We start from the raw sequence: 17883 nt of genomic DNA, 5'->3' as shown, positions 1-17883 counted from the left end.
AACAAGTGTAATTGCTTCTAATCCTAACTGCCCTTTCCCAGGCCTTTTCAAGTTAAAATGGACAAAATTAAATACCATAAACAAAACATAGGTACACTACATATTCATAGAAGAATACAGACTATTTTTTTTTATCTTTTCTTTAATACAACTGAAAATTCTATTATTCCTTTTGACCATCCTTGCACAAGTGCATATTGAGCAGACATCTGCAATGACATGTCTGCAGTAGCCCCTGGGTCTCTTCTGAGAAGGTAGCTAGTTAATTCAAATTCTAACAGCATGAATGAAATGAATTAAATAAAAACCAAAAAAACAAAAAAATACTCACAGTCACTACCTTTTTTTTTGTATCCCCATTATATTTTCCTGTTCCTTTCAATGTAGAAATTCTTGCAGATTTTATATAGATACATTATGATGTATGTTTATAATTCCATATATACACAAGTTCACAGAAAGATGCATTGCCACTTCTCTATCTGCAGCACTGCCCACATATATATACATACTCATGCAAAAAATAGAAAAATGGCTTTTTCTCTGCATTTCTTCCGGTGAATTTTTTCTAAAGTCAAACTAATTTCTACAGTGGCATGAATTCTCTCCATCTGTTACAGTTCTCAAGAAGCCAATTTTTGTGTTCAGTTCCATTTCTTGAGAAACCGCTTTTATATTCATTGCTCTCCTCAGCTTTTTAAAGTAACAGCTATTGACATTTTTCCAGCCATACTTATCAGTATCAGTATTTTTAGAAGAGATGTATCTCATCGTCGTATCTCTTTAATGCATAGCCTTCCTTGAAAAGCAGTACAGTCTAATGAATGGAATGGATATCTATAAGTTAGAAATTCCGTATCTCTACTGTATCTCACACCAACAAGGTTTCTCACTTAAAGTTTCACTTCCTGTAATATGTTAAAATATAGTACAGTTAGCACTGAAATTTAGCTGATACTAGTCTATAAAATCTAAAGTAACTAATTCTTAAATTACAACTTTCCTTGCTACCACTTCTTTCATACTAAATCCTTTATGCTCATCTCAGCATCTGGCAAATGTTAACGAGCCTGTGAATTCACAACATCATTTTCAGTTACTCTGTCACTTTAAGATATGCAGAATACAGCTTGTGAAAGAATCAGAAGATAGAGCTCATATACTTCATCCAGCATTGGAATTACGTATTTAAGACCAGTATTCTTGAAACAAAAAATCTGGTATGTTTTTCTCTATAAAGGCCGAGATCACATGTCAGTATCATTCTCTAATTAGCAGCACGTTAAGTTCACATGGATATTTGAAGGAAGGTTTGACATACAAAGCAAGTACATATACAATGGTGCAGTAATTTGTTAGATAAGGCCTTCCCATTAGCAATTAGATGCTCTTTCTAAGTCAGTACTACTTGAAAGGAACAACAAGAGAAAGCTTATACAGTCAGTTAGAAGCATCAGATGACCTGTCTGACAAATAAATGGTAACAAGAGCCAAGAAAAAATAATGCTTTTATTTATGAAAGTGGTATATCTGTAAGCCCAAGAAAAATAGTTACATTTTTATCATGTTGTAACATACAATAGAAATTTACTAGGTCAAGAAAATCTATGAACATCCTATCTTTCAACACATAGAAAATATGGCGAATGAAAGATGAGTTTAAAACTTGAAAATATTTACAAAATTGAGAAGTTTTATGGTTTTTTTTTTGTGCTTGCCTGTTTTTTTGTAGCTTAAAAATCAGATTGTGCTTCAAAGTTAAGAGGTATGCTGCAGCAGTGTACTGACAGCACAAGTAGGCAATACGTTTCTACCTGTTACAGTTAAACTTGTGAAGAGAACATGCTGCCATTAACAACTTTTGTTTTAAATGAAAACGGTTTGACATAAAATACAACTTGCTGTGGGGAAATAATTCCGGAAATACTTGTGTTCCTATTGAAGTGACTATTAAGACTATCAACTCCAGAACAAACCAAAACTTTAGTTACAATGTTATTATTTAAATTGAATTTTTGAAAAATATCTTGCTACATACTTTGGATAATAAAATTTTATGACAAAATATTATAGATTACTAAATATATATGTCAAAGGTATAAAATACAGTAGTATTTGAAAGCTAATAATGTTCTTTTTACAAGCTTTAGGAGCAATAAACTGTCTAAACATTAAAATAAATTAGCATGGGGCACTGTTCTTAAAGATAAAAGATAGAATGACTTAGAATGGCAACATATTTATAGTTCCACTGAACCTTTACATGAATAGGCATAACCTCAGCTTCCACATAGTGATCTTCAATGTAGTTATGCAGTGCTCCATATATCAGTAACTACACAAGATATCACATTTCTTGTAAATGTAAACTGATTTGTAATTAGAATTACATTTAAAAGCCCACATGCCCATTACTTTTCAGGACTACCTTTAAGAATTGAAAGTTGGAAGCTGTGTTTCTTGTAGGCTGATTTGCTATGTTTAGGCAACATGTCTCATATTCTCTTTTAATGAAGAGTAAGAAATTACAGAGATTGGCATGAGAGCAAATAGGACTGCCTATACTGATCAGTAATGGAAAAGGCCTTTTTCATGCATATTTAACAACCCTGGAGGCAGTTTCTGATTCTGTATTTGTGAGAACTCGCAGATGAAGACTGAACTATCCACCATAAGAGGCAGTCCTTAAGAAAAATAAAATGTAATTGATATTTTCGGATCAATTTAATGGTCAGCTTCTTTCCAACTGTCCACTGAAAACTAATGTTGACATCTCATTGTACAAACAATGCAATCTGACAACTCTTTCAATGCTAAGAACTAGCATCCCCTCATGCTAAATACCAGACAATGGTTAAGGGTGGAAGGGACCTCTGGAAGTTATCTGGTCCAATCCTAATTAGTAACTCCTAATACGGTCATAACTGACAACCTCTAACACCACTATCTACGGTTCACTGTAAAGGGTGAAAGTACAATGTTCTGTGGGTGAAGTACACAGATTGTAGACATGTGTGCATTAACACAGAAGGAGCACTCAGTGCCTCTAGTGTTTTGTTATGTAAGGTCCTGATGTCACAAAGACTTACATATGTTCTTAGATTTACATATGGTAAACTGTTTCACTGAAGTCAACTGTCCTCTGAGACATTATACAACAGTGATGAAAGGCAGAAGCATAAGTAAACAGAAGGAGAATGATATTGCACTTGGTTGGGTGTCACAAGACATCTTTTCTGTGTAAGATGAAATAAAGAAATCTCTTTGGCCACTGTTGTTTAACTGATTTACCAGGTATGAAAGCTAGTTATAAGAGAAACTTATGCAAATAAGATATTTCTTATGAAGAATGACACTTTTCTTATTTTTGATTCATTAAAAAGATAATATAAAAGTAATAAAATCAAGTAATCAAAGACTATACACCCTTCTCTAGGGCAGTACAATGCTATTTTCATCGTTCATCAAAATAAGGAATGAATGAAATATTAACCAAACCCGACAGGAATGCAGTTGTATTAGAAACTCCTTACCTCATTAGCTGTGTTTTGAGTTCCAACTATTCTGATAAAAGATGCAGGCTGTTTATCAAAAGTGATTGTTTGCCAGGATCTACAAAAAAATTTTAGAAGACATACAAATATTACGTATGGTCACCACAGCTTGCAGTGAAATACAGAGGGAATTCATCCAAGCGACAGTACATAATCACTTAAAAGGACAAATAAAGAAGCACTTTTCAGCATCTGAATTTCCAACACTACTTGTTCATCCTTATTTTTAAGTGCCTTGTCTCTGCTTCTCTGTATTCGTACACAGTTTACATTACTATTACCTCCACGCAGGAGTAATACTCACACTACTGTAAAGTTAAGAAAACAGAAAAAAAAACCTAACCTGAATCCAAACTCTAAATTCCCTGGCAGTACTATTGGCTGTCTTAGATAAACAAAAGAGCAGACAAATAAAAGTAGATGCCTCTGTTGACTACTCATGAGAAATCTCAATCATCAGAGCTGAGCTAAAGGAAATTATAGCTCTAGGAAAAACAAACAAACAACCCCCCAGCTCATTCTGTAACTGAAGCAACGGAGGCAGAGAAGTCAAGCTTCCCTTATATGGGACAAGTCCTTCTAAGTGGCATAAAGCATTATTCTCAGCTCAGATTGTGAGAATTTCTCCGTTTCACCCTCCCCGAGCTAGTAACTTTGGCCCTAAGAGCTTGACTGGGAACACTATAATCTTCCTGCTTTGTTTGTACACTTCTGATTTGGGTGAGGTACAACACATTGCAAGGAGCCACATGAATGGCAGGCAAAAGACACCATGGCCCATCATGACTTTGTGCTCAAAGAACACACTCACAGTAAAACAGAAGAATAAGAAAGGTTGATAGGAGCTAGAGGCTCCTATGCCAGTCTTCCACTGCAGTAGATAAGTGCTTAAACACATTAGAATTTATATTACTTTTTTATTCATACAACATGAAAGTTAGATACAGAATACAACTTTTCAGCAAAACTATACCACAGAAGGCTTTAGAGATAAAGTGTCATTAAGAATAACCAGATTAACTCACCAAAAAAGATAAACATTGGATGAAATTATTCTGAAGGTATCCAAAATACCTTTAGAAATGCTCACAGAAGAAATAAGGGACCAAAACAAAACTGGAACAAAACGCTACTCACCATCAGTGAGCAACTTTGTTGCTTAGTATTTGTCATGCACTGGAATTTTACCCTAGCAGAAAGCTATCATCTTGTTGACACAAACATGGCATTTCTGGGCCTGATTTAGTCGACTATTAGGTTTCCAACTCCTGTCAGGTTATATTTGCTTAAAGAAGATTATAAGCCTGATTAAGACCTAATTTCATGTAGTTTACTGGTATTACTGCATGAAGTAATGGATGTGATTAGAGTTACTCATCGTAACAGAAGCGTGAGGTCTGAACCAGGCCTTGGAAATAGAGCTGTTACGTATCTGCAATTCACAATTTATTTATAACCCTTAAGTGGCTACATTCTCCTTAGCTTAAACTTCAGGCTGTTTCTTGAAGATCTAAATAAAATATAAAATGAAAATGGACTGTTCTGTTAACTGCCTCACAATCTGAAAAGTTGCCATGATCTAAGCTTTTTATTCCCCTGAACAGGACAAAATTTTTCCTTGAGCTTTCTTCTCATTTTACTCTACTACAGCCAGACAGGTAACCTTCACTGCCAAACATAGAGGTGACAATTAGACAATCGCAACGTTATGTCTCTTTAAGTATTGGCACAGTTAGCACAATGCATATGCTTTTACATTTATTTATGTGAACTTTAGTGAGAAAAATGATGATGTTAAAAATCAGATCTCTCCATTCAGTGATTTGTAAAATATTATAAAATGTTCTACACAAAAGGCCACAGAAAAGTTCTTGAGAACATCCTATGCTTTCTTAGCCTTTAAGACAGAATTTGTTTTCTGCGACCAAAAAAAAAAAAAAAGTTAATTAGGAACCAAAGGATTGAATGTATTTTTTTATAGTACTTCTAAGTACTTCTGAGCACTGGTCAAAAATGGCTGCTAAAGTTCAGTGCAGATTTTCCCAAGATGGCTGTAAATGACATTGCCTGTCATATGAAGTGACAAGAAAGAAGACAACAAATCTACTCAGTGGTACAGCTGAAGAACACGACAGATAGCTTGAAGGATTGAGAGAAAGGCCTCTGCAGATCCTTTGAGAACACTTGTCTAGATCAGCAGCTCCAGCAGCCTCCTAAGTTCTTCCTCCTCCCTTGCTTACTCCTATACTGCTGTTATTTGGATTCGGTTATAATTACCCTTTCAATAATTCCAAAACATGTTATAAAATATTTAAAAAAAAAAAATGAAGAATTTTTGTAAAAGAATGTGAGATTTGAATTGAGATAGAGTTTTCAGTAGATTTGGTCCTAAGAATATTTACTATTTTATTATGCCCATTTTGTTCCCTTCCCACTGGGGGAAAAAAAAAAAAAAAAAAAACATGTTAAAATTATACACAGCTTGTAGAAGAGCTATTAAGATTCAAGAATACTGCCACCAGAGAATTAGCACTTGATGAGATAATGAGAACATCAGGTCTCTTAATTTATTTCCTTAGCAAAAAGAAAAAAGCGAAGTAGAAAACAAGAAAAATTGATTTGGGAAAAGTCACTTTTGAAATACGGAAGATAAACCTTCATCACAAAAAAGCTGCAACAATTTCGACTATAACAGAACATTTGAGAACACCAATACATACAAGGGAATATCTCTCCAGTACAAATATAATTATGCAGTAGAAAGATAATTTATACAGTGTAACTATACCCGTATGGGAAGACAGATAATTGACAAAAAATATCATGACTTACGTGCTCTCTTTTTATACTTTTTGCTGATAAAATAAATTTGCTCAGACTTCTATTTATGTATCAAGCCATAACAACTGTCTTCAGCGGCATTCCTCAATTAAATGAAAGGTGTCAGCAAGCCCTCAGTTTCCTTTTAATTTTCTTATTTTACCACAAGTTATACTTTTAACATAATTTCAGTTTCTCTATAGAATTTCTATTTTGCAAATATTTAGTCAAGCCATGAATATTTGCTTATTTTCTTTCCTCATAAGAGATAATCCTTCTATCCTCATAATTCCTTTTAACGGTCTTTACAAAAATTTTCTGCAAATTCAATGCATATCTCTGGTGTTAATGCATTCATATGTCACTGTATTCAAGGAACAGCAGCATTAAAACTTGTCAAAAGCATCTCTATATTTGGTCTGGGATTAGACACTTCTGTAAAATAATAGCCATTTCTTCACCTTGGCTCCTTGGTGCCAAGCAAACAAACCTCTCAAGCTAATGACAGTGCTTTCTTTCCCATTAACTGACATTGTCACCTTTGGACTTTCTGCTTCTGCCTGTTCTTTATTAGTAATTAGTGATTTTTCAGTGTTTAGCTTTTTTAAATATTCAGGGAGTACTGATTTTTTTTTTCTGCTTTCATATCCCTTTTGGTGGCTGATTCATTTGGTATTTGCTGCTCAATCTACAGCAGTCTTGGTCATCACTTTAAGATGATCACTCGTAAGAGAACACTAGGGACTACCAGCCTACTCAGACTTGTACCAAGGCCCTCAGGATGAAATGCAGCACTCTTGGCCAGCAAAGATCTCCTGATAACGCAGCTCAATTTTCCAAAAGAAATTAGCCTTGCTACAGCCCCACGGTGTTTTATTTAACACTATACATCTCACCTCTACCATCCAACTTCTAACTCTCTTGTTCTGCCTGACTCCCCTAAGGAGATGAAGTAATTGATGATTAGCATTCTTAAGCCATGCTTGCATCCTGTGAGCCTGTCATATTTAATTACATTTTAACTATATTCGTCTTCTATAATAGACTGAACATAATTTAGATAATTATCTTTTGCTCTCTTATTCTCTGACTCTGCCTGTCTCACTTAGAACTCCTTGCAATGAAAATCACTTTCTCTGCTCAAACATATAAACAGACTCTTGGGCAAAGTGCTTTCATCTCTCCAACAGCTGTCACTGAAAACTCAATGGCTCTGTGCATCCCACAGCCTACTCACCATATTCTATTCTCAGCAAGAAGAAAATCATTAGAAACCTCTCTACTTTCATGTTTTCTTCCCTCTTTTTTATTAGCCTATTGCAAGAAGAATGCAAGAAAAACTAATGTCCAGGTAAATAGCTTGCCATTGCTTAAGCTATGTACAGCCTTAAATTAGCAATTCACCTCTTCAAGAATTTAATGGCTTTTCTCAGCATTTAAAATTCTTGCCTAGTTATCTCTATGAAAAACTGATATCTTTCTAGAGATTTATTATATAGAATGGGATATAAACAGTGACTCGTTCCATTTATTTTCTACTCTTCCAGAAGGAACAAATTAAGGAAGAAGTGGAAGCTTATCTGTTGAGATTTTCTAATGATCCACTGGCATTACAAAAATACCACCACAGTGGGATCACCAGAGCAGCACGGATTGTGGCTGAAACTGAGTTCAGGCCAAAGACATAAGAGCAAAGAGAAAGACTTGTAACCAAGATTCATCAACACATAATAACCGTATCATATTCATTTCCTGGCTTGCTTTAGGCTAATGATGTGAGTTTTGTGCATGCATGCTGCAGCTCTTCCATTTCCAAAGCATCGTACAACTTCCATTTTTTTGTTCCTTACTCCAAGAATAAGCAAAAAAGTTGGAAGAAAATGCAGAAATAAAAAACCCACTGTGAAAAATTTCAGCTGTCAACAAATAACCTCCATTTTGTTTTCTAATGCTTGACTGCATGTGTCTAATTCTGTAAGTGACAAAACACTGCTCAGGTTATTAAATGTGGAATTCTTCAATGATGACTACAACTTTTTTTTTTTTTTTAACTGAAATCCAGTATTCACTCTGATGAGTGAGGAGACATTTGTAAAAGGAGATGAAAGGAAAAGGAAAGAGTAGTTGTGTTGAATTTCCATACATCAGTCTGATGATTGTACTGATGAAAACAAGACAGCAAGCAAGTAACAAGCACATGAAGCTGCCAAATGAAAAGCTGTATACACATGTAAGCAGGGGAACAGAGACAGGAGAAGTACTGTAGTATGTACTGCATGGTAAGTATTACATTTCCTGCTCTATTAACAAATACTACATTTGCCTCTGCTATTGAGTATCTAACAATACAGGCAGATGCACTAAAAATGCTGTAACAGTTACTGCTATACAGAGTTTTTCCTTATAAAATAAGAAAAAGATCAACAGCCACCTCATAAATTGCCAATAAAAAACGTTTTCCATTAAAACAGTACTAAACAATAAAGCAAAATAAAACCGCTCCTGCTAAAGCTGTCATTCAACAGGATATTAATTCAGAGTGTCAAAGTCATAAAGCACAGAAGTCAGTCACACTTCTATCTGGCTCAGCCACTTCCTTTTCATTCTGCTTCCCAAGTCACCGATGAGGAGGGAGAAAGAACAAGAAATACACTGTGAAGACTGAAAGGTCATTTTAATTTTTAACTTAAACACAAACTAAGTGCAGTTCTACCTATTGCCTTTGTCAAGTAAAACCTGAGACCTAAAACTCTTTTTGCATGTATTCCATCATGACAATACACTCACAAACTAAGGGTGCAAGGAAGGTGGAATCAGCTGGTAAGAGCTCGCCTTCTGCAGCCCTCTTAGAAACAGGCCCAAAACTTACCAAATAATAATGCACCTTGGTTCTACTTATGTTACAGTCCACTGAAGAGATAGCAAATACATCTTATTCAGTCTACTAAGGAAAAGAAAAAAAGCAACACTCAAGTACTAGTAATAGTAATGGCAGAGGTAATAGAAGTGGCTAAGGGAAATATAATCAGCCTAGAATAAATGCAAGAATGATAAAAACTAAAAATCTGTTGCAGTGCTTGTTACATAACTGCTTTATATATTTAATACATATAATGCCACCTCCCTTGGTAGAACTTCCCTCAAAAGTTTTTTATTCTAAATAATATTCCTGCAAGGAACAGACATTATTTTGAAACAATTTGAAGAAAATGTCTAGATATTTTTGTAGTTATGATTGGTCCCTCCCACTGCTATGACCAATCCAGACAAAATACCTGTACATCGTCGTATATCTTATAGCTGTAATAACACTTTAATACACTACTAAAAACCATGTACTGTATATGATTTATTGAAGGAAATGTGAGCTTGATAAAGCAGATTAAAAATCCTGACATAAAATATATTTTATGAAGTCTATATTTCTGAATTCTTTAACAAACTTGTAGTACAAGACTGCTTATAGCTCTGTTTTTGCAGCTTCATTGCTTACAATCTGCTGTTTTAGAAACAATATTGCATTAAATAACGTTAAAAATATTCAAATTAAGCAACAGTAAAGAAAAATGTAGGTACTGCTTTTCAAATATATCCACATGCCAATACAGGCATCCAATAACACTTCTGTACTGCACAGGCTGTGTACTCATTAATTTAGCTTGCTTGGACATTCTGAACATTTTAATAGGATGTACTTCCAGAAATATAATTTATATTCTAAAATCTTACAAAAAATGAAATTATTAGCAAATTGCTGCCAAATGTCAGACAGAATGCCACGAGCCAAAATTTTATGCTGCATCAAGAATGGTGCATGTGGTATCTACCCCTACACCCTTTGCAGATGGAGGCTGTGGATTTGAGTATCTCGACCTACTAGTTCGTTTTATTTACAAACTTTTCTGTACATCATAGCATACTAGCAGAAGACAAGCATGCATAATCCTAGAGGTTGAATTGCTTTTGTTGTGCTTACTCATTACCAATATTTATTGCTTCTGATGTTCATTTAGATAGCAAAGATAATGAACAGCAACCCAACACATGAACATACCCAGTAGTGCAACTAGTGGACTGCTTTGAACTGTAAGGACTTCTTATTCCTGTAATCCTAGAACAGTTTGTAAGCCACTGTTATTATATAGCTTTTCACACAAATGGAATAGTTGATTAACAGCAAATACATAAAAATATTTTTAGGGATAGGAGACAGAATCACACTGTTAATCAGTTCCTTTGTAGCATGTAGTGTAACACTGTATTTATCGCTCTTCTCTCTTGCATTCCCTTGAGCATCATTTCATGGACCACTCATAAAAACTTCACATTTACAGCAACTGCCCTTCTATTATTGTCGATAACATCTAATTGACATGTCAAACCTCCACTGAATGCAGTAAATTGAACCACAGCCTCTAACAAGAATGAAACAGTGAAAAAAGTAAATCAGCATGTGCCTTCTCATAACAGCAATACAAACATACAGAGGTTTGCTAATGGAAGGCAGGAAAACTATAGCCCTTTATCCTACCAAACTGAATTATCTATTAACCTCAAGGTCAGAAAACAAAGCCTGCTGACTTCAGACTCAAACTTGCCTGGGCTGCCTAGAAAAAAAATGTAAATACATCCATGACTGCAATAATTTTAGAGGTGAGACTGAATTGAATTAAGACAGACAAAAACAGCAAATACAATCTTTGTTTCTGTTATTGTGTGGTAGAACAGAGACAATGTAGCTGCCCTCCCTTATGATTCGGATAAAACTAAATTTAGTATTTCCTTCCCAACTCAGTACCTTAATACTAAAGTATATAGCGATGAGGTAGAATAAATTGCGTAAAATTAACAAGTATCATTTTAAAAACAGAAGAAATAGACTCATGATGAAAGAGCATGAAATGAAGTCAGGCAAAATTGTTGAAATAGCACACAAGGTTACAGGAAACAGGCAGAATGACTCTATAAATATATAGTTGATGTGTATTAAAACTCATTAAGCAAGAAAAATTGCTTTTCAGAGATACAAGCAAAATAATGGGATGAAATTAGGTAACAGTGTTCAGTAGCGGCAGCAAGAAACACAAAATTCTCACTGTGGGAACTCAGTGTAATAGAAAAGCAAATAGCAGAAGGGAATCAAACAGATGGAATATTACTCTAAAAAGCACACCACATCCACAAAGTACAGAAATCCCCAAAGGATGAACCCAAAGATATAATAATTCTTCAATTTTGTGACTCATGGATATAATTTGCCCTGGTAAAAATACTACTGTGAATAAATCAATGGCTTAATACCGCATATATCTTTACACAGGATATTTGTAATGCTTACGACTATACTTGTTTTGTCCACCATAAGAAAATGCGTACTTTTCCAAATATTAATGAAATTAGATCTCAAATACCAACAATCTAATTAGGGCAAATCTTTAGAAATAGAGCAGAATGCCACATTTAGCATAAGATGCAATGACATCTGTCTGGCCTCCTGACTACACAGGGAGATGTCAGCACTTGCTATATTTAATGACTTTGCCTGCAAGAAAGGGAAACTGCAGACAGAATAGTAATTTAGCATCTTGTTCATGAACTTTTGGGCATCTCCCGTTTATTAGGTTGTTGGATGACCTTACACAATAATCAATATCGAAGTAAACAAACTCATCTGCAAAACAACATTTAAGTATTAAGCATTCCTTTTCAATCTCAAGCAGAAAAATGGGCCAGTTTCACAAGAGATCTATTACTTGCATGACTTTTTGCAGTAATATTTATTCATAAAGGTGCTGAGAGTGTGCATGCGCATGCATTCAGGTATATGCATACATACGAAGACATTTCCAAAAGAGAGAATATTTTCTGCCTCAGTGGGTGCAATCCAATGTACTGCCACAGCACATATGGAAGGATACTTCGATAAGATAAAAAGAAACAGGCACTGCTGATACTAGGGGTATTATTGGGTATCAGTTGTATTCCCTCAGGCAGAACCGAGCTTACATCCAAACTGATGTCAGTAATATTGTGAAGTTTTCTTCACTGTCCTCACAGTAGTGTGCTGCAAACGTGGCTGTCACATGGAATAGCAGAGCAAAGCAAAAGAAGCTATACAACCTTAAACGCATAGAGCACATGCAGAGCTGCAGCAAAAGAAGCATATGGTAAAGCATTCAAAGGAGACATATGCTGCAGTTAGCACCACCTTGCTACTCTTTACAAGGCTTATTTAATGATTTGAAAACCTTCTTGTGATCCCGAATCTCTGTTAATAAACATAACTTAAAAGACGCTAGACCTTTCTTAATCAGACTAGACTCAGCTAAAATAAAGGCCAACAAATTAAACACTAAAAGCAGAATTTCCACACTTCTGAGTGTCTCCTAATGGTATACAGCTCTTGTTTCTGTCTGTGAAATCTTATTTTTTTGTGCTTAATAAGGCAAGTCTTATTTTTTCTTCTGCTTTATGAGAATCTTTCAAAATATGAGCACATAAACACCAGGTAAAATATGTACTTAACATCTCGATCGGCTCAATAATTACACAAAATGACCCTTTATATCTGTCTGACTTGCTTCAGCAGGCATTACTAGCAGCATAATGAACAGATTAATGAGAACCCTCAGTTTATTCCTGCGAAGTGCGACTTGAAATTGAGCTTAACAACGTAGCAATCTCCCGGACATCTTGCTTAACTATATTTCATCTTTGTATCATATGAATGTGTCTGCAAAAAGTTCTGCAACTCTGAAGAAGACATCTGGATTACCCAGAGCTGCTGTGAAATTAGCATCATGTAAAATGGGATGAACTGTGGTTGAAATATATTCTGTTTGACATAAGAGGTACAAGAACATTTTTACTATGAAATTAACTCCACGTAAAATAGGATGAGCTGTGGTTGAAATACACTGTTCAGCGTAGCAGGTACAAGAACATCTCTTTTCATCCTGTTCCACTCTGCTACTCGGCAGCTCGGGTGTGAGACAGAATGAAGGACTATACAAAAATGAGACAATTTTTTTTTCTCAATCTAGGTAGGACAGGATAATACATGCTAACAGACTAGTGGGAACCAACAGAAAAAAACGTAGCATATGGACAGCTGGAAAGGCCAAACAGCTGAGAAGTGCTCAAGAGGTTTTATAAAGAGACAAAACAGTCATATGAAAGAGGTTAAGGAGAAAGCAATGGTTGAAAGTGGATACAAGTAAATGCTGCAGATGGGATCACAGAGTGCACTGGAGGAAATTAGAGAACAGGAGTTAAAAACTGCTGCTTGTGGCCAAGTGTGAGGAACTACATATATGAGTATGGAACATGCTGCGTGCAGTTATGAACAAGGGTATTCACACTCTTCAAATATTATCTCTACAGCAAAAGAAATGTTCACACCATGATAGAGATTACTAAGATTTCACAAATGTACATACAGGAAAAAAAGAATAACCAAAATTGAGTTTGCCACTAACATTTTGCAAACTAGAACTATTTTCTTAGTTTGTGTTCTTAAACAACATGGAAAACTCTCTATTATGCATTCAAAAAGCTGTTTAGAGCAGTTAAATGCAAAAAGTGTTTCTAGCCTTAGATCTCGCCACAGTTTTCCACCTGCGATTTGTTATCAAAGGAAATAAGCAGTGTCTGAAAACTGGAGATGCTTAAAGGACATCGGAACAACAAAAATCCGAAACACTGGACGAGAGCAGTAATGCTCAAGGTTGAAAATTGTTCTTGAAAAAGTCCATGAGGACAGTTAAAGAAAAAGAAATCTGTTAATGAATCTCACATCCATGCCACAAAGGGCTAGTCACATGAAAGTACTCCAGACAGAAACTATAAAAGAAATTGAGGGGAACTGAGCTCAGAGTTTAGGAATTGAAATACTTATTACATAAGAGAATAAACAATGGCAATATGAAATTAAGTTTGGAAGCTTTTAAACATCAGTCATAACAGCAGTATGCCTTGCATATCAAATAACAAACGGGATCAGGAGAAAAAAACCTGACATAAAGCAGTATGTTATAAAGCTTCTGAAAATAAAGTCATACTCTCCACAAAGAAAATGATAAATCTGCCTCTAAACAACCATATAGACAGTTGATATCAATTGCTATAGAACTGCTCATAAATAAACAATATTAGAGTATTAGATATCTTTTTCTCTTACAGGGAAACTGAGCATAACACATCTGCTACCATGGATCAGATCCATTCCACAGTAAATATGCAAGAGAACTTTCAAAATGATACTCAGTTGATAACCTTTATGACAGCCCGTTGCATATTTGTCTTTACAGGACTTACTTTATCAAAAGAGTCATTAACTGTGAGGCCTGACTTCCACTGGCCTTTGGATCTTGTTTTTCATTTGACTTTCAGCCTTTTTGTCAGCAAATTTTTTTAACAAGTACATGTCTCCACTGTTCAACACTAACACACTCAAGCCAACTTATCATTACACGTTTTAAAAAAACAGAACGAAACACGACCGTTTTTCATTGCTGTCATACTGTGTTGAGAAAAGCAGTTTATTGTGGAAATCAAAAAAAGAAAACATCTACATAGAGACTTTTAAAATTGACAATTACACAGCCACTATGCGCTAATTGGCACTCACTTAGGGGAGGTAAGCAAGCATCCCTGTGAAGATAACAAACATACAGTTTCGGTCTTCATCCTTTTCAAATTGTGAGAGATGAGGAGGTTAGGAATAGTCTGTCAGATTCTACCTTTGAGCACTGAACTATTAATTTACCCAAAATACTACATTAAAAATACTATTAAAACAACCCAAAGCGGCATACTGAGAGTTTAAAGGGAAACTTCATAGTTCAGTAGACTGCCAAAATCAATACATGCTTTTTAAGCTGAATTTGATTTAATTTCCCCATTGTTTTATTTGCCACTTGCTAATCATCAAAAATGTCTGTTGAGATCTGAGCCTTTATGGGTCATCCAACCTCTTGTACCAGAGATGCAGCAAAATGATTTGGCAATCTCACAAAACACTTGCAAGGCTGCACACTAATGAACGACTTCAGCAAAAGATTTAAACTCCACTCAAAGATTATGCAGACAAAGCCAGGCGGCAAAGAGCAAAGCAAACAGCTCTTATCCACACGTCTTTGAAGACAGAAAGAGTGAATACAGAATATTACTAACAAAGTAAATTTTTTCATTGCATGTATTCTATCTCTTTGAATGTGGGCCGCTGTGAAATTCAGTCTGAGGTTTTAACTCCATCCACTTCTGTTTGCTACTGCAGCAGTAGCAAGTTATTATTCTAGAGCCTACTGAATGATATTTAACACAGATGTAATGCGAGGAAGGGTAAGCCCAGGATTTCAGGGCACCATCACCTACCTAGAATTAACTTAGATATCTAAAATTTATAAAAGAAGCAGATAATTTGGGGTATACTTTTTGGAAGGTATTTGCATTTCATCTCACACAAATACACATATATGTTATTTTGTAACAGTTGACCTGTTGCTCTGAGAGGCAGTCAAGCAGACAGTACCATGCAAGGACTTATCTCTTGGATGTCTTTTTTTTTTTTTTTAATAAAGCTGCATAAGCCTAAGTAATTACAATTTTTATACTTTTAAGGGCTGGGATGTTACAGTATTCATCAAAAAAAGTAGGATTTGGCTGAGACAAAACATAGTTAAAACCTGAATAGTCTTTGTTTCTTCCAGGAGAGAGGGATGCTGCATTCATAAATATACGTGGACCGAAGAGATGAGGGTACTGTTAATTCCATCCTATTATGCTGCAGTCTGGCTAAGGCAAATTGCTAAATGTGGGAACTTAACTGGCTGCCTAAACCCCAGGGTGAGTCAGGCACTGCACACAAGTTTGGCTCCCACTTATCCAATTCAGTTCCTGAATTGCTTGACTAAAAGACATTCTGAGGAAAATTTCTCTCTTTTGCAGCTGTGCTGTTTGCATAAAATACCTATGTAATCAATGGTAAATGGAAGAACAAAGACAGAAAGAACTGCACACTGGACCTAAAAGCCTTATACAAAGTAAGATACCTGTACTCTGCTCGTCAGGCTACAGAATATTTCATACATGGACTCAGTCTAGAATACATTAGATAAAGTAGCTTAGAAAACAAATTAAAACCCCTGTACTAGAGAAAAAAATTATTTTTCATACATCAAGAATATCTTCGCCATTACCTTTTAATAGTAAACCAGACAAACTGCACTATCTCTGCCTTACTGTAGCATCATTTAATTTTCTCATTTTCAACTTGCTCCAAAATTTTTTTTTTTATTTTTACTTTTTTAACCCCCAAGCACAGAAACAAAATTAAAAAGCCAGATCCATACATATTCTTATAAGTGAATGGTTCAATTTTCTCTTGTCACTAAGATGCTTCCTCAGTGTATTGAAACCTTGCCCAACAAGTGAGGGACTTCATTCATTGCATGAGTAACTGAATGATGATTCTTCTATTCTACATTCGTACTCTTGAGCTTCTTTGGTCACAAGTACCACTTTTTAATATTTTTCAAGAAAACGACAGTGGTCCAGCTCTGACTATGAGCAATTATGGATGTCTGTACTTTATAAGAACATCTTAACATGCATAGCCTTTGGCATCTATGTAGTGTTATTTATTCATATACCTTTTAAATTTATTATATATATATATGCATATATATGAATATAAAATGTATGAATATGTAAACATTATTTTATGTTCAGATGTGAATGCATATATATAGAGGGAGTCTTCAGATATGTCAATCTGCTTTTACAATCAGAGTAATCTGAAATTAAGTAACTCCAGCATTTTTGAAAATCCTACTTGAAAACAAAACTGAACATATTTAAAGAGTGTTCTCTTCTGTGGTGAGATAGCTGTAAATGTGATTTGCTGATCACAGAAGGACAAAAGACTTAAACTGAATATGAAAAATCCTCTCAGATGCAAAGAAATCACTTGAAAATTGAAGGATGGTGCCGTGGGGCACAATGTGGCAGCCCACAAATCTTTTAACATACCACAGTTACAAGTGGTATAGGGTTTAAATATAACTACAGAGGATAAAAACTTTCAAAAAGATTTTTCAAATGAGAATTATTAATTAGGATTTTTCAAATCGATCCATTTTCTTTACTATTTTCTAGTTCTTGCTAAACTGAATTGTTCTGGAGTTTATCGAGCTTTTTTTGTAAGCTTTAGGACTAGGTCTTTGTTGAGAACAGATAGACAGAGGCAGCATTAGAGAATACTATAAACTTGTAGACTTTAAATTTAAGACTGTCATCTTGTAATCTAGATATATGTCTGTCAGAGTAAGCTAGTGAAAGCGCAATTTTCTAATTCACATAAAAATAGTTCCTACAGCTTTGAGAACTTCCAGAGCACTTATGTTTTGAGTCAATATTCTGAAGTATATCAGCTACCTTTAGTTCAGGAATGCACCTATTTTTGTCCAAGGTTACGGGTTTCAAAAACGTGGTTTGAACACAGTGAATA

At 35.1% G+C, this 17883-nt stretch overlaps 1 protein-coding gene across 2 annotated transcripts in view; it reads right to left on the bottom strand.

Moving 5' to 3' along the window:
- Window positions 1–17883, bottom strand: part of BTBD9 (BTB domain containing 9) — a 115700-nt gene that overhangs the window by 7657 nt on the left and 90160 nt on the right. For both annotated transcript variants that reach the window (XM_021389446.1, XM_021389447.1), the window contains one exon: window positions 3534–3612. In XM_021389446.1, the coding sequence (XP_021245121.1) occupies window positions 3534–3612 (79 nt within the window). The remainder of the gene's footprint in view (window positions 1–3533; window positions 3613–17883) is intronic.

This window comes from Numida meleagris, chromosome 3, assembly GCF_002078875.1.
Source record: "Numida meleagris isolate 19003 breed g44 Domestic line chromosome 3, NumMel1.0, whole genome shotgun sequence".
NCBI classification, from domain to species: Eukaryota; Metazoa; Chordata; class Aves; order Galliformes; family Numididae; genus Numida; species Numida meleagris.
Note: the sequence above shows the minus strand (reverse complement) of the source record. Positions and strands in the feature narration are given on the sequence as shown.